Source organism: Eptatretus burgeri, chromosome 16 (genome assembly GCF_056783735.1).
Source record: "Eptatretus burgeri isolate ZD-2024b chromosome 16, Ebu_testis_v1, whole genome shotgun sequence".
Lineage (NCBI taxonomy): Eukaryota > Metazoa > Chordata > Myxini > Myxiniformes > Myxinidae > Eptatretus > Eptatretus burgeri.
The window spans coordinates 38,665,338-38,683,530 of NC_140976.1; the positions used below are offsets into that span (position 1 = coordinate 38,665,338).

At 43.7% G+C, this 18,193-nt stretch overlaps 1 protein-coding gene across 11 annotated transcripts in view; it reads right to left on the reverse strand.

Annotated features, from left to right (window-relative positions):
- Positions 1-18,193, reverse strand: part of LOC147010886 (uncharacterized) — a 122,270-nt gene that overhangs the window by 9,826 nt on the left and 94,251 nt on the right. For all 11 annotated transcript variants that reach the window (XM_085860147.1, XM_085860154.1, XM_085860149.1 and 8 more), the window contains 4 exons: positions 7,010-7,101; positions 5,942-6,021; positions 2,644-2,805; positions 465-649 (listed from right to left, as the gene is read on the reverse strand). In XM_085860147.1, the coding sequence (XP_085716273.1) occupies positions 465-649; positions 2,644-2,805; positions 5,942-6,021; positions 7,010-7,101 (519 nt within the window). The remainder of the gene's footprint in view (positions 1-464; positions 650-2,643; positions 2,806-5,941; positions 6,022-7,009; positions 7,102-18,193) is intronic.

The following is an 18,193-nucleotide window of genomic DNA, read 5'->3' on the forward strand; positions in this document are numbered from 1 at the left end:
CCAACCCTTCTCCAAATTCCTCCAAACCTCTTTTCCCTTATCCAAGCAACACTTCCATGAGGTTTTCAACTCGAGCTCTTCCACAAGCCTCGATCATGAACACAAAAATCTCCTCTGTCCTTTCTCATATCCCTCCCCATTTATTTATTTATTTATTTATTTATTTCTCCATGGTGAAGACAGTCCTGTGAACACAGGACATTCCATCATGGAGTAAGCAATCATTCGGCGCTCAAGTTGAGACAGTGGTCCCATTAATTACGACTGCAGTGGTATGCTTTGTTTTCTTACCCACACAAATTGTGCATTCTGATATAATAATTCTGATTACAATTTTGACTGGCCAAGTACAAAGTACAAGGTCTGGGAGAGTGAATTAGAAAAGGCAACTCCATCCCTGGATAAGTTAAGTTTTTGAAAAATGTCTTGGCCTACGGATGCATCCTCACCACAAAAAACCTCACCTTTGCATGGCCACGGCAGTTGAAGGTGAGGACATACTCCCCATGACGAGACTCGCTCTGCCGTACGAGGAAAAGGCCGTGCCATTCTGCACCACCAGTCAGAACCAGTTGTACCGCCTTTCCCCGTGACAACGTCCCATGAAACCAGGTGAAGCTCGCCAGGGGATCTTCTCCCTCACTTTCACCTGATCACCCAGTAAAAAAAAAAGTTATCAAACCATGAAAAAATTTGCTATCCTTCTCTCACTATTCCTGCTTGGCAGTCCACAAACAATCTATTGTGATGCAAAAACAAGATTTTTGGGGTAAATGGGGTGAAACGCTCGTACAAAAATCGTACCTACAAACCAAGTTTGTCAAAGTAAAAGAATTTTACTTCTTGCTAACTGGCAATTACTTTCCTGCAGTGTTGCTTTCCTTGAGGGCAGTCATTTAGACACTAAGGCCAAGACGGTGATCTGCACTTCCAATTGCATCCCATAAAGAAAGCAATATCAAGATCATCAATCATAGCTGATAATCATCTTAAACACTAAGCAAAATTGTACATGGTCCACTTGTCAAGGCACAAGTTAAATGAGCGAGCAATTACGACAACCTCCTCACAACCCGCAGTAAGCATAGCTCTCGGGAGACTTGTTACATGGATATACGGATCGAGGCCAGGGACCACTTATCTGTATGGGAAAGGTTTATTTATTTTTTGATAAAGCACTTAAGGAAATGCACAATCAGCCTTATCAAGATCAAAGATAAATTCTCAGGAAAGCACATTTCAAGTTGGTATGAATGATTCAGTTAAAAAGCTTGAGAGTTTGAAAGCTTCCTGCAGTTTAACTGGGTACAATGGTTTATCTGTACAAGACGTTCTTTATCTGATAAAGGATATTTGTGGTAAATAGAGTTTGGTGGGTTTGTGGGCCTCATGTTTCAAACAATCTCTGCACATGTGGGAGGCAGCACTGAGCTCATTTACTCTCCACAAATCGTCTAAATGAACCTCCGTCGGGGCATCCTTCTTGCCACAAGGCCAGACTCTCACTCTGTTTTCGCAACCCCAGCTTTCGCACGTTCCTGGCAGTTTCTTTCTCGTTCATTTCGACACCCAAGCCAACGTTTCTTTGCACATCCATTGTGACTAGTATTTGTTGCAACATTGTTAGGGCAAGAACGTAAGATACCAGCAGCTGAATTACTTCCACATGAGGCCCACAAAGCAGGGAGGGATCCTCCAGGATCCACATAGCCAGTTGTGTTTAAAGATAGTGTGACCAACCAACCATGTGTCTATTGGAAATACCAATTCCAAATCACTCAAAACAACCTCAATTACATTGTTTGAGGCCCATAGAAAGAAAGCAAAGCGATGAATCACTGTAGTTTTACAACAGAAGGCTATTTATTCACAGTATTAAGTATTATTAGGCAGGGTCACACGTTATTACACAGCTGATTGGCACACGCTAACATCCTCAAATAAATGAGCACTTAACGGCATTGTGCAAGCAGACATGATGACCAATATACTTTGTATTCTCTTTTTGCCATTGTTGAGGAACATTAGGAAAGGGATGGGGGTAGGGAGGGAGGAGGGACATCAGAGCAAATGAAAGGAATTGCAATGAGGAAGATTCTGCCCACAACCACAAAATCCGCTCTTGGTCACAAGTGCTTGACCCCACCATATCTGATTAATTTTTTTTGGCTTTACTTGGTAAGAGTTCCATTATCACCACAAGATCAGTTGCTTTGCAGAAACATGGTCCAGGAAATTCACTTTAATCAAATTTATGATGTAGACCCAAGTCTGCCCGTTTTATGACATCCCCTCTGAACATTCGGCTCATGATGCTGAGTTTTCAGGTATGAATCCCATATACCGAGTTCATCGATTCCTCGTGTCAATGTCCTTGCAAGTCATCTTGAATGTCTAAGCTTCCCCATGAGCCTTGTGTCACTGTTGAAGAAAACGTGAACAGCTTGGTTTGGACATTACGCCCCCCTCCCCCACCCCAGTGAAATATTGATGACGGAAAAAAAACTTGGTTCGAATGGCTGTGTCAGCCGGTTTGGTAGTAAAGGTAAGACTGCAGTGATATTTTTTTAAATCCATGCCGATAACAACCAGCATAAAGACAGAGCATTAAAACCAGTGCAGAGCAAAATGTACTTCTCTCACCTGAATGATTGTCGAACAGCAATGGTGCCATCGGTAGAAAATGAGTAGGTTCGGGTTGGGACTCAGCAAGGGGTGCACGAGGAGGTACAGCCGGTGGAGGAAATTCATGAGGAGGTTCCTCACTTGGAGTGGTGGGTGGGGATCTATGCAGCAGCGTTCGTTCTGATAAAAAATATATATTTAAAATGTTAGACCTTCAGGTGACCAATCATGAACAGATACAGTGTTGGCTAATTGCCAAGCTAAACTCAGTGCAAATGATTATGGAAGTGAATCCAGTAAAAGGGTCCAAAGTCCGAGTGATATTCTCATTTCAGATCTGGAACGATAAAACTCGCCCTTAGACCACGACACAAAACTTGATTCCAGTGGCGATACGAAGTGTGCTGTACCTACCATGCAATTTAGCACGTAAAGATGAAACAAGATTTTTTTGTTGTGTTCCCTTACAAGGATCTTGAACGCAGGAACAACTCATTAGGCTCATCAAGTCTACGCAATGGTTGCCAACGGAAGGTTGTTGGTCCGTGTTCTGTACCTTTTGAATGCTGAGCGTCAAACAAGGAAGCAGCCCGTACTATTTTTAGTGTTTAGTATAACTTAGACCGGGGTTCAAACCACAGACCTCCCAGACTCGGAGTGGACACTCTAACCATTAAGCAGAGTCTGATGAAGGAGGAGAAGAAAGAGATTGGGACCATACTCTGTGCAGAGTGTTGATGCTGCTTAAGCAGTCTCATTGGCTATTGACACAATACTGGACGGGTCGCCACTGCGACACAGCATACCAGCATGCTGGTACTCATTTTGCCGACCTCGGAAGGATGACAGGTCGAGTTAACCCCACCTGGTATTAATTCAACAGCTGAGCGTGATTTGAACTCAGGACCCTCGGATCCAAAGCCCACCACCCTAACCATGAAGCCAACACCAGGCATTCAATCTGATGAAGGTAAGGTTTAAAATCAAAGTTAATACTTTACCACCATGCCCGAACATGGGATTGGGTTCTTGGCGTGATTTATGAGCAATAAAAATATTTATTATACTGTTGATCAAACAGAGGAATAAGAAAACGAAAACTCCAAATATTTGTTGTTTCACAATGGTGACCCACCCAGAATTATAATCCCAGCCAAGAAACTGCTTTGGTGGAACCGATGCTCTGTGTATAATGCAGCACAAGAGTACACGAGTGATATTTGTCGTTACAGTGGTGCTTCTTCTTATTTTGAATACAGCACATGGCTGCGAATAGAATCATTGGCTGAGAGCAAGGCTATACCACTGATGCAACACCCTCTTTAGGTTAGGGAAGGAATTTGTAATTTGTTCAGAGTGCCGGCAATAGCTCGCCTGCTTTTTGCAAAGCACACCGTGGGATCTTTAACATCCAACTAATGCTGACAGACTGGACACACAATTTAACGTCCATCCAAGGGACGGCACACCCATTGATGCCTCACCCTGCCTACGAGACACCATGGTGACAGTTTATAGCTGAGTCAAGATTCGCAGCCAGGCTGGACGGCTCAGAGGTGAGTGTGCAGACCTCTAAGCAATCCTATCAGCCTCCAGTGGTGCTGGAAACAAGTATTACACACTTGCAACATAAGTACTACCCCCACCCCACCACAATCAATCAATTTGTTTTGCACAAAATCAATTTCTTAAACCAGACTCGATAGTGTAATGGTTGGAGTCTCTGCTCCAAGTCGAGGAGGTTGGCGGTTCAAATCCCGGTTTAAAACGGTACATGCTGCTTCCTTGCCCGACGTTAAGCATTTAAAAGGATAAGAACATGGACAATCCCCAAAGGCTGGCATCCATGGGGAGGAGGAAACTCCTCCTTAGGAAATGCCCCGCTGAGTGCGATGAGAAAAGTAGCACCATTGTTGTGATGTCACTGGTACCCAGAGTGCTATGGGAAGTGAAGGCATTTCCCCTAAGCTCAGTGGCTGTGTTTGTCTCGTCTAAAAGTCCTGTGTTGAATATAAACGAATACACGAGATACATATGTGTGAGATGTGTGTGTGTGTGTGTGTGTGGCAGTTCCATTACAAGCCTAAGATCCAACAACAAAAACAAAAAAAAACAACAGCATTCTGCGAATGCACCAGATATGCCTCCACCCAGATTATTAAATCATTTTAATACTTGTACCAAGTTTGATTGAAATCCCTAAACTCAGATTCAAAATATTAAATAATTCTGGCTGACAGACCATGCATCTGATCAGGTTGAAATTTAAAACATAAATTCTGCGTGACTACTAGATCATAACTGCATCATTTCACGTCAATTGATGAAGCGGTTCAAGAGAGATAATATTTTAAAATATTTTCCTTCAATGCAATATGGCTGCCAGACCTTATGACATTCATTATTTGTGAACACCCTGGTATCCCCATGGCTTTGGGAACATGTGGGTGAAGTTTCCCCCTCGATCTGTCAAGCCATTCTGGAGAAGAAGATTTTTTAAATCTTTATTCTTTAAAAGGTTTTTATTTCTTTATTTAAAAGGAATGTTTATTCTTTAAAAAAATCATAGTTGCCAAACCATGTGACCTATGATGGCATCGGTGGAGAACTTTTTGTTCCTCATGGATAAGCGATCAAACCTGTAAAGTTTCACCTCGATCTGTTCAGCTGTTTCTGAGAAGAAGATTTTTGAAGGTTTTTTTAATGTTAAAAAAATGTGGCTGCCGAACCACGTGACGGAACAATATGATGGCCGACCCATCCCCCCAATACAATTTAGCCCTAGATGACCCTCATCAATTTTCATACTGATCGAATAAAGTGTTCAACGTATGCAATTATGATGTCATAATGAAGCCACCCACCGATGACATAAAAAAATCACTTATTTCCCATGGGAATTAGTTCACAAATGCCAAGTTTCAAAAAAAAATTCCATGGAGCGGTTTCGGTTCAAAGGTTTTCCTTTTTTCCAACATGGCTGCCACACCACGTGACCCATGATGGCATAATTATCATTAAAACCTTCTACACGAGTAGTCGCACCTATGGTGAAAATTTTGTGTCAATGGGATAAGCGGTTGCAGAGAAAATAGAAAATTAGCACGGACGGACATAACGAAAAAACAATCTGAAAACATAATGCCTCTGGCGACTTCGTCACCGGTGGCATAAAAATTACAATAGTTTGCGCTTTCGTAAAACACATATAACGAGTCATTCCTCAGTCCTCTTCAGGTGCATAAAAGTAATCACAAAGCGAGGGGAAGAAGAGCAAAGACATTTTTTGGAAACCATGATAAACATCGCTACCTACCAGACTCTGCGCTTGCACCTGACTGCATGTCAGTGCTGTGTCCATCGTGTCTGGGAGAGCTCTGCACCGAGGTGTCTGGCCTTGGAAGGGCAGGAGGACATGTTGAAAACCGGAAAATCCATTTAAACACAGGTTGACATTGGAACGAGATGCCACAGGTGACCGAGGAAAACAGATGGGACTGCTACGAAAAAGAAACAATTAATACACAAGTTGTGCATCCCACCGTCTTTGTACTGAACTATTAGAAACATTTGAACAAAGACACATTTATCCCAACACCAACCAGAGTATGAGGGAATGTCGTGGAAAGAGGCTTTGAAGAACCAAAGGCAACTGCACCTTGTGACATCCGTGTGAATTACAAGTCTCAAAAGTGCAATTATCAGTACAATTGAAGGTCATCTTACCCAGCCTAACTAATAAAATTAAACGCTCCAAGATATTGGAACCATTTTATTCTGCTTTCCCAATATTTTGTACATTTGGCATTTGTTGCTCAGAATTCTCGTTTTGTCACTTGTGCTTTTGTGAGCAATAAAGTCAAAAGGCCACACCAGTAACGAGCAATTGCAATGCCAAGACATTCACCAAACTCACGCAGGTGTTCCGTCCTGGCGTAGGTGTCCTCGTGTCATGGAAAACCAAGTTTAATTACCTACTCCATTCTGACTTCCATAAAGGCCTGTACCAGGGGAATGTGCTTCACCCCAGGGAACTCGTTCTGTCTGTTTTAACTTGCTGTATGCTCTCAACCACTTTGGTGCCAATTCCGGTTTGCAGCGGATAAACGATCCGACTCCCAAAATGCAAAGGCCACGGTTGACTATCAAAATAGGTTTTCATTCCCATTTTCACTTCCTGTTTTCTGGAGGTTGCGAAGTACATTTCTCAAAGCTTTGCAACAAAATAAAACCCTGATGGTCACACTTGGTTTTCCAGCAAAGCTAAAGGTGTAACAGCAGGACTGGCATGGCTGCCAACCTGACAAATGCACAGAATATTTGGTTAAACAATATATAAAACAACAAGGGATTTCTGAACCAAAACAAATCTGCGGCCACTCACCCCATGGACACACATTCCTGGATTGCAGCAAGCCAAGAATTCATCTGTAGTTGGTCAACCGTTTTGACAATGTACTCAACACCACTTGTCATCTGCAGGCAGGATGAGGAAAGTAGTAAGACATAGATGTGAAGTAGGGCATAGAAAGCAGGGATGAGTAAGAATGAAATGAAAAAAATAGGAAGAGGGTTGGGGTGGGAGGGAGGGGGAACTACAAAATGGAGGAATTTGAAACTACACACTAGGTTTTGAAAGAATACCAAGATGGGATTGAGAAAACATAAACTGAAAGCAACGGGCAAATTAAATTGACAGACAACATTGACAGTTGATAAGTTGGAAGCTTTTGATGAAATTCATGCCGAAGCTTGTAATGAAAGATCAAACACCCAATAAGTCACCTTTGATGAACATCAGCTTGAAAAACCTGAAGTGCAAAATGCATGTGTGTTTAACATGGCCAGGAGGCACAAAAGCCTTTTAGACAAATATGTGAAAATGTCACACTGGCAGAGATTAAGCCAGCTGTCCCATCTACCAGAATTTGCCGGCAAATGTTAAAGATCCTGAGAAGTAGATCACTCTATCCTGGTACCTTGGCCAAATTCCACCTCAAATAGACAGCACCTTGCAACAGTGGGACAACAACCCACCGGAGATCGAGGGGCAGAGGTAGACAGGGCACAGGAGATGGGGAGGGTGTTGGCGATATATGGGGTGACGGAGATGGGTGAGGGGGGCAGATGGGAGATGGACAGCAGACGAGTGAGATGGCGCAGATGGGTGAGGCGAGCAGATGAGATGCTTGAGAAGGGTGGGGAAAAAAAGACAAGCAGTGGAGAGACTCAAAGCCACAAAACTACCTGCAGTGAGCAGCAAATGGAAAAGTGACTACCTACTCAGAGATACCAACAACTCATCTGAGAAATCAATGGCATCAGGTTTATAAATTCGGGTGGGACTTTTCCTTCATTTTGATTTGTCCAGGGCATTGGGAGAGGCACACAACCTGGCTGTGCTTGCAGATTGTACTGGTCCTCACGATGCCCAAAAGGGCAAAACCAAGTAAATTGACTTGCGATTTGAGTTAACAGTTTGCGCTAACGTTTTGATGAATTTCTTCATCAAGCATTCTCTCAGCTGAACTACGAGAGGAAGTTACTTCCTCTCGAAATACAGCTGTGAGGCTGTTTAACAGCTCAAAACCAGGCTCAGATCTGTTTTAAACTGGAAAGGTCTTTGATCTTTGTTCCTAGTTGGAAAGTTGTGGTTATTTGGTGGGAGTAATTGGTCACAGCTGCCTTCCTGGATGAGAGATGAATGGTATTGAATTTACATATTACGGGTCATTCACGATATTGTGGAAAGATTTGCCAAATACTTTCTGTTCGTCATTGCTATTGAGTAGTTCTATAATGGGATGGTGCGTCGTGGCTACTCGTCACCATGATGATTCTTGCTTTCCGAGTGACCATTCAAACATTATTTGCCCGTCTGCCCACAAAGTGGGAGATTTGGTTTTGCACTTGCGTGTCTGGATGTCCAGGGCATAACTTTCTTAATGTTAATTTTGTTTACCATTTGAGTTTTGGTCATCAAAATTTCAACAAACCTCTATTATGAGAATATGGAGAACACCAATTCATAACTGGCCTATAAAGGGCTGACATCATTTTTGAGCCCTATCTCTCAATGGTGAAGAATCACTTAAAAATTAGCATATCTGGATCCAGATTCAGATCTTCACCAAAATCTAATCAGTTCATCCTTGTCACACACCCAACCTGTCCACCAATTTTCATCCTGATCCGTCCACAACCTTTTGAGATATCCTACACACACACACACACACACACACACACACACACACACACACACACACACACACACACACACACACACACACACACACACACACACACACACACACACACACACACACACACACACACACACACACACACGGACAGAGTGGTGAAAACAACTTACTTCACCTTCGGTGGCGGATATAATAAAACATACATTTTGTTTTTCTAGCCATTTTCATCAAGTTTGGAGTACAAAGCAGACATGGACAGGCTTTGCATTCTGATATGCTTTCTGGGTAGTCTCACCCTTAAGGGGTTTCAAAACAGTTGCAACGTGCGTGTGCATGTGTTATCTCCATAAGCGGGTTTCAGAAAATGGAACAAATACTTATCAGGTCTCAAGGTTATCTTATCAGATATCTTATCTAATTATCAGACTTCCGGTTCCGGTTTTAGAGCAGCGAGAGGTCTCCTTTGGGGCTCCCTGCTGACGTTCTCAAAGCTAAGTTTCCGGTTGTTATTTGTCCCGTTTTAACTGTTTAATTTTCTCACCTACATGTTACTGTGTGTTGCTAGTTCGGTTTTGTTTCAAAAATCGTGCTATTTTGTGAGTATTTTTGTCGACGTCCTTACCTGTGCTTGAGGCCTAGGCCTAGGCTTGAGGCCTACCGGTTCCACTCGGTGTTCGATCGTTTTTTTTGTTTTTTTCTCCCCATTACCTTCAATTTCTATCCTCCCCATTACCTTCAATTTTGATCCTCCCCACTTTCCAAACATCCCCCATTCTCCCAACTAATCTCTTTCTTATCTCAAAAAAAAAAAAAAAAAACCCTACACAACAATAACACGCTCACCTTCTCCCGATTCTGCTTCTTCTTCTTCTTCCTCTTAACTTCCTCCTCGTCTTCTTCCTCGATTTTTTTTTTTTTTTTTTTTTACACTTCCATGACCTAATCTGTTGAACTCTCTCATATATTAATATTAACAACAACAACAACAAAAAAATATATATATATATATATATATACATACCCAACAACAACAACAACACGCTCACCTTCTCCCGATTCTGCTTCTTCTTCTTCCTCTTAACCTCCTCCTCGTCTTCTTCCTCGATTTTTTTTTTTGTTTTTACACTTCCATGACCTAATCTGTTGAACTCTCTCATACATTATTTTTAACTACAAAAACGATCTTATAATGCTTCATCTTCCTCTCTCACACATGTGGTACTCTTTACTGTTTCACAATGCACTACTCTTCTGCTATTTTAACAGACTGCTCTCATTTCGAGCTCTCCTTCATTCCTTGCCTAAAAAATCCAACTATTACAGCGCTTCTTCTCTCCATGCTCTGAATTCGCCTTCATTGCATCCATCAAGAAGTGTTAAATCGCATCTCTGACCTAAAACTTTTAAAAACCACAGTTTGCCATGGATGCTCGCTTTCCATCAAACATTCTTTTTTTCCAACTTCAGTGCCAACTCACCCCCCTCACCCCTCACTCTCACTCTCAGAGCAACCATCCCACTCTTCTCCCTCCAAGCCTCCCTCTCACCTCTCTCAAAAATCCCCCCCTCACCTTTCTCCCACCTTTCATCCCCCTCACTCTTCCTTCTCAAAGTTGCCCCCCTCTCATCCACCAACCTGCCTCCCTCCACTGCCCTCTCACCTCCATCTCTTCACTCCACCTCCTCAAATCCTCAACTGCCTTCTTCCTTGTCTCTTGTCCCCCTCTCCCCAGCAGCACAGAGCCTTTTCTCCTCCTCATTCGGCCCCCTCCCCTCGCTGTTCTGCAATACCCCACACTCCTTCAGCAACCCTCCTTACCTGCCCCCCTCATCCCTTGTCCTACCCTCCCCCTCCCCTCCACCTCCTGCACCCAAAGCCTCCTCCCCTTCCTCTTCATTAAAAGTGTGGACCTCAAATATCCGGGGCCTTCGCTCAAACCTTTCAGATCTTTCCATACAGGTTGCCACTGACAAACCAGACATTATCTGCCTAACAGAAACTTTCCTCTCCCAAGACGTGTCTGACTCCCAAGTATCTCTCCCTGGCTACTCCCTCTTACAGTATGACAGACCTGAGCCTCGTCCTGGTGGAGGTGTTGCTCTCTTCATCAAAGACTCTATTCCTCACTCTCCATGCACTGCTCTCACTCCCCCACACCCCCAGGAATACCTCTGGCTTCGGCTTCCCCTCCACTCCCACCTCATGTTTATATGTGTACTGTACCGTCCACCGAACAGTGATGACTCCATCTACACCTCACTATCCGAAAACATGGACCATCTTCTATCTTCTCATCCAAACTCTCTCTTCCTCTTATGTGGTGACTTCAATTGTCATCATGCCAGTTGGCTCGGTGTGGGTCCCTTTCTCACCTGCCATGGCACCTCAGCAAAAGCTTTCTGCGACTCATTGGGACTGACTCAATCGGTCAACTTCCCGACCCGGATCTCAACCAATGGTACTCCATCTCTTCTGGATCTGATTTTGACAAATTTCCCTGACAATATCTGCTGCTCTTCCTTCGCTCCAATTGGTTCTTCTGACCACGTCCTTGTCAAAGTGGACATCTCTCTGGCTGTTATCAGAGAACCACCTCACCGCCGTCGAGTCTGGCATTTCACTCAAGCCGACTGGCAGGGTCTCCGAGCAGCCATCAAACTGACAGACTGGTCTCCTATCACTACTTTCTCAAACATCAACTGATCCTGGGAATTCTTTCAAAGAAACTTGCTCTCCCTCATGCACAGATTTATCCCCTCTCGTGTTCAGTTGTCTTACCCTTCCTCCCGCCCTTGGTTTACTGAAGCTTGTGGCGAGGCAGTTGTCCTGAAACAACTTGCCTTTGCCTCATGGAAAGCAAACCCAACTGAGGGCAATCTCAGTTCGTTCCACAAAGCTCGGAACAAGTGTGTATCTACCCTCAGGAGAGCCAGAAAACAACATCTTTCTCATCTCAAGTCTGAACTCTCAAACCTCTCTCCCTCCTCAAAATCCTGGTGGCGTTTAATCAAATCTGTTTCTGGTGTATGTTCCCCCTCCATCCCCTCCCTTACCTCAAATGGCCGCACTGCTGATTCCACACGTGATAAAGCTGAATGTCTAAACTCGGTGTTTGCAGCTAAATCTTGTGTCCTAAACCCATCACTATCTCTACCCACTTTACCCAGTCGCACCCAACTGTCCCTGGACTCTGTATCCTTTTCTCCTGACAAGGTGGAGAGCTTGCTTTCAAACCTCGAGTCAGATTCTGCAACCGGTCCAGACGGCATCAGCCCACGTGTCCTCAAAGCCTGCTCTTCTGCTCTTGCTCACCCTCTCTCTGTTCTATTCACCCTCTCATTTGCCCAAGGTCATCTGCCATCTGCTTGGAAATCTGCTAACATCACTGCCCTGCATAAAAAAAGTGCAAAAACAGATCCCTATAACTACAGACCAATCAGCCTTCTCCCAATCATCAGCAAGGTGATGGAATCCATCATCGCCTCAGATATGAAATCCTTCCTCTTCTCCAATGGCTTGATTTCCAATCATCAATTTGGTTTCAAACCAGGTCACTCTACCCTGGATATGCTGCTTCTGCTCTCCCATCAATGGATGGAGGTCCTCAATGCCAGACAGGAAATCCGAGCCGTATCCCTGGACATATCACGTGCTTTTGACACAGTCTGGCACCCTGCCCTACTCACCAAACTCTCTTCCCATGGTATTCAAGGCCATCTCCACTCATGGCTCGCAGACTTCCTCTCCTGTCGCAGTCAACGTGTGGCCCGAAATGGAGTTCTTTCATCCCCTCTTCCTGTGCAGGCTGGAGTTCCTCAAGGTAGCGTTCTGGGCCCTGTTCTTTTTCTGGTTTTCATCAATGATCTCTCGGACTCTCTGGAAAATCCTCTATTTCTCTTTGCCGACGACTCCACCCTCTGCCGTACCATCTGTCATCCCTCAGACCGGCAAGCAGCAGCTTCTTCACTCACTGCAGATCTGGATAAAATCACAAACTGGTCCAACACGTGGAACATGTCTTTCAATCCAGACAAATCTCACACTCTCACTATGTCTCTTCGAAAGGACGGTTTACAAAACCCCCCCATCCACTTTCTCAACAATCCTCTGGAAGAAGTCTTTTCTTTCAAGCTTCTAAGTCTCACTATCTGCCATGACCTTTCCTGGGAAAGTCACATTTCCAACCTCGCCTCAAAAGCCAGTCGCCGACTGGGAATCCTCCGTCGTGCTAAGTCCTTCCTCGGCCCTCTTGAGCTCCTGACCACTTACAAAGCTTTTGTCCGTAGCCTGATGGAGTACTGCTCTCCCCTCTGGGCTGGTGCTCCTGCCTCCCACCTTTCTCGGCTTCACGCTGTCGAAACCAGGGCATTTAAGATCATCGGCATCTCCCGCAATGAAGCTGAGTCTTTGGGCCTCTCACTCAATCACCGCAGGTTGGTCGGTGGTCTTTCTGTCTTCTACCGACTCCTCTCCAGCCTTGCCCCCCTGCTCTCTCTGCGATTTGTCCCCACCACATTTCCACAGGGTGCTCAAGGTCCGCCAACAACCCCTTCTGGTAAAACTACCAAAATCACGAATCACTGCTCATCTTCACTCTTTCATTCCTCTTTTTTCCTGCCTTTGGAATAAACTTCCTCACTCTATTCTTTCCCATTCTTCCCTCCAGGCTTTCAAAACAGCTGTTCACCACCACCTCTTATCTTCCCCCATCCAAATCCTCGATCTTTTCTACCCCCGATAATCCACCCAAGCCCTCTTCCTTCATTTCTCCTGCTTTCCTTCCTGAAAGTCCCTGAAATGTCCATCTTCTCTTCGCCATGTTCCCCGTCCCATCCCCATCCCTCTCCCTTCCACAGTTCACCTAATGTGTCTGTTCCCCACTGTTTTGTCCCTTCCACTCCCGCCCCTCTTGTCTCATGCCTCCTTGCTGTGAGTTGTGTGTTAGCTCTCATACGAGCCTCGACCAAGGTATACAAAAAAAAAAAAAAAAAAAAAAAAAAAAAGGTATCCGTGTGTGCGTGTGTACATCTAGATATGTTGCAGTATATATGTCCGCTTTAAAATAAAATTGTCTGCAACCGCTTGTCTGATACATGCAAAACTTTTAACATAGGAGGAGCTCCCCATGGAGAATATTTTATTGACAACTCTGACATCATCGATCACATGGTATGACAGCCATACTGGATTGAAGTAAAAAAAATTGGACAACTCCAAAAATCTCTGAAACCGCTGAACGAAAAAAAATTCAAACTTGGCATGCCATCATTAATGTGTAAAAACTTGGCTGTTGCATATCCTTATAAATCAATCAATAAAGCTACAGATAATGACAATCTATGTGCCATAATAGGGTGCATGAATGAGACGGGTTTTTGGGGAGTATGATACGGGTAACCCTCCCTGCCCCCCCCCACCCATATAATTTTCATTCAGTTGCTTCCTGCTCTAATTTTAGCCTCCCCATCCACCTTCCCCGTGCATACATTGTATTGTTGTAAATGAATGGTGCCTTGCAGTTTGACGGATAATTGATAGCACCTCCCATCGTGGGTGAGCAACGTGATTGGTCCAAATTCACCAGTTTGCTAATTACACAAGGAAAGAAAATTAATTAGTCATTGATTTGGTCCCTTCTCTTGCTACTTTAAAGTGTTCATGCAATATGGCATGCTAAGCCACAATGGGTCAATAATGAGATAATCCAGGATAAAAAGGTAGAAACATTCCTTCATTCACATAAATGGTGCACAAGATGCGATTCAATCACGAAATAATGATGCGAGCTCTTTTCCACTAATGAAGGGTTAAATATTCAAACTGTCAGGGGTAACTCGTTTCCCACAACAGTCAACTTGTTCTTAGTGGCTCACCTTCATCTGAGGGAGGGCTCACTGTGATGCGGTCCGGATTAAACAGGCCAATGGTAAGTCCGCCAACTCCACATCGTGCTGTCAGACTGTGGGCCTGTGATTGCATCTCTGCATTGGTCCTCATGAAGCTATGGGTTTGAATAGTCTATTACTGACTGCTCCTCTTGGATAAGTGTTTGTGTATATTTCTGGTGTTACTGAAGGACAGAAACTAATGTGATTCATCATTTAGAATGCACCCTTTAAAACTGATTACAATTCTTGATTCACTTATACTGTGTCAGGACTCAATTAAAAGCCGTTTAACGCAATCACAGATTTGATCAACATCACATCTTGATGATCTTGGTTCCCACTACTACCCCGCATGTGTAGCACAAAATGGGGTAAACAAAACATGACTTTCAAAATGACTTATGAATACGAAATGAGGCCTTTTGCGCATGTGCTGTATGCGTGTTTACACCGACTCGGTTCGGCTCGCCAGGCACTTTTAACCTGCCGTTACCAACACGGAACCAGATTCAAATAATCTTTTCAACATAATTTTCAGCATTTAGATAAAAGAGTGGCATCATGGTTAACCATAATTGTTGTGTTCCTGAATGCAAATCAGACTACGAGACTATAGTAATATGAGAAATGTCCATGGATTAGAGGAGTTAGGTTCCTATCATTTCCGGTTAATACAACAAGCCAGCAGTGGCCATGGTTATAACGAACGAATGAACACACACACACTCACACAGACACACACACTCACACACACACACACACACACACACACACACACACACACACACACACACACACACACACACACACACACACACACACACACACACACACACACACACACACACACCTCCTTTCACCAATAAATGGGGGGGGGGGGAAACAAAAAAAAAACATTTCTCTTGTGGCCCCAAACAATATAAATATAATGGTGCTCACAGCCCACACAACTCACACTCCCCCCACCAAACTTGATTAATAGTAAATATAGTTACTTTAAACTTACCCTGTAAAGCGACAAGCTCCAGATATGACCTTCCCATTGGTGTGAAGAAGTATGAAGGTTTGGTTATAACAAGCCCATCTGTGAACCTTTGACCTTTCACAGGCCCATATCATCGGTAGTTTTTGCAAGATGTGAACTTTTTGGACAAGTTGATCAGGAAGTTCTTGAACGGTTTTGTTGTGCAAAGGTAACCGTTTCAGGTATGCATACAAGTACTTTTGGCCCATAAAAAAACAAAATTTAAGTTGTTTCGTTGTACAATCATTATCTGAGAGGCGTGAAAGATGTCTAGGCTGCCCCGATTTACTTCGTTACTTGGGGCTTCTGTGCATGCGCGTCGAGCAATCTTGGATCTAGAATATCGGAACCAGTGTGTTGCTATCCCTGCGTGCTGTAAGCAATCACATATAAACTCTAGCATGAACAGTCGGTGACGAAAGAGGGTTGGAGTGGAGGAAAGAGTATCTCAATGGGGAAGGAGAAAAGGAGAAGGGTTCCTGGAAGGGAGTTGGTGTTGGTGTTGGTGTAGAAAGGTCTTATGGTGATGCTGTAATGACAGTGTTGACAGTATTGAGCAGATGGAAGCCAAAAGACAAAGTTCTACATTTGAGCGGCAATGGTGCGATGGCCGTACATTTTGAGGGGGTAATGTAGCGCAACATCCTTCCCCAATGCCGAAGCAGCTCTCTTTATGGATTGCACTGCTTACTCCTGAACTTACAGGGAACACCACGGAAAGGGTGGGGTAAACAAAGCTTGTCCATCATATTCCTGGCTGGCTGCCCACGGTCAGTGGGACTCCGTTAAAGTTGGGTCAAACCGAGTAAAAGGAAGTAAATGATTCTGGTATTATGGAATGTCAGAACTCGACCAGACCTCCAAAATAATAATCTACCAGTGAGAGGTTCAGCCACTGGGGACACAGCTGATGAGGTACACTATCGATTATTATAGCTGCCTTACAAGAAACCAAGGTGCAAAGAATGCCGATTCCAAGTGAAACCTGCCAGCAAAGACCAGATGGCAGAGGTGGCTTAAGACAGAAACTTTCGCAACACCCAGTTTTCCAGTGTGGCTGGAGCAGATGTAACTCCATGAGAACAGGACTCTTGTTCCCTTCCCCACCGCCTTTCTCTTGAGACCAATGTCATCCCCAATGGCGAGGGAGAGCAACTTACTAAAAAAATATTGCATGAGATGTTGAATATTCACCAATTTTCATCTCTCATTGACTGAAAGAAACTTACTGCAAACCAAGCAAATGACGAACAACCAAAGCTCCGCCAAGTCAAATTACACCGACTCACTACAACGTGGTCATTTCTCTGAAAATACGGTTCAAGTTTCAAAAGATGGACTTCTTAGTTGTATTTGACCTCAATTAACACTCAAAAGTACTGTATGGCGCAAAACCCACTCTGTGATGTGGACGAGGCAATGCAGGCTACATAAAGATGAACATTTATTCAGTGTTTTATTTAATTCTGGTTCTGTATGGAGATGCAAAACATTTTATATCGTCACATTTCACAAACATCAATTTAAGGCTCACGGAGGAGCATGTACTGTACATGCACGGCAGGCATTGGTAAATATCGGTGTACTTTTAATCGTTGAAAATGGACAAATGTGTAGGGATTGAATCCAATTTCCTCCAACCAACATCATGAGCCAAAGGTTCACGGGGAACCACGAAAATAGTGAAGACAGCGAAGAATGATCCACAAACAGGCATCTCTCACTGCAAATCAAAGCAACGGGGCTGTTCGTTTCAGGTGAGAAACAGTTCTTCTGAGAGACTGAGTTTTTCAAAGCATATGTTGTATAGGTTTGTGGAAGTGGGATTATCGTGGAGCTCTCAGGCGAGCAGCTTCACAGCATAATAGATTATGGAGCAAAAAAAGAAAGAAGAAGAATAAGATATCATCACGGATTTATGTCAGAAAAGTGTTTTACAGCCTGCAGTTCACCGTGCTCCAGTAAAAAGCTGGATGATCTGACTTGCTGCAGTGACGAGACAAGCTCCATTATTTACAGGGCTCCTGCTGGGATAAGATAGGCAGGAGTTTCCTGAAGTTGGCAAGGAGGAACACAAAATGGTGGGAACACTCATTGAAGCCCAAGGCAAATGAGGACATGAAGCTTTGAATAATCTGCAAATCATGAACGTCAACACACAACTTCGATTTCTAAAAAAACAGAAAGCTTAGCTTGCAGGAAATTAAGGTTAAAAAATAATTTTTAAAAAATAACTACAACAGCACTCTGTCGAGCGCATACCTCTGACAGGCTGAACAGTTTCCATTTTGTATCCCACTGATAGACCGGATCTGGATTCAGACCTGAAGCAAAATTAAATTGGCTTGTTCTCGTCACCTAACAAACTCATCCACCGAGTTTTGTCCAAATCCTTCCACAACTTTTTGACACATCGTGCTATATATATATATATATATATATATATATATAT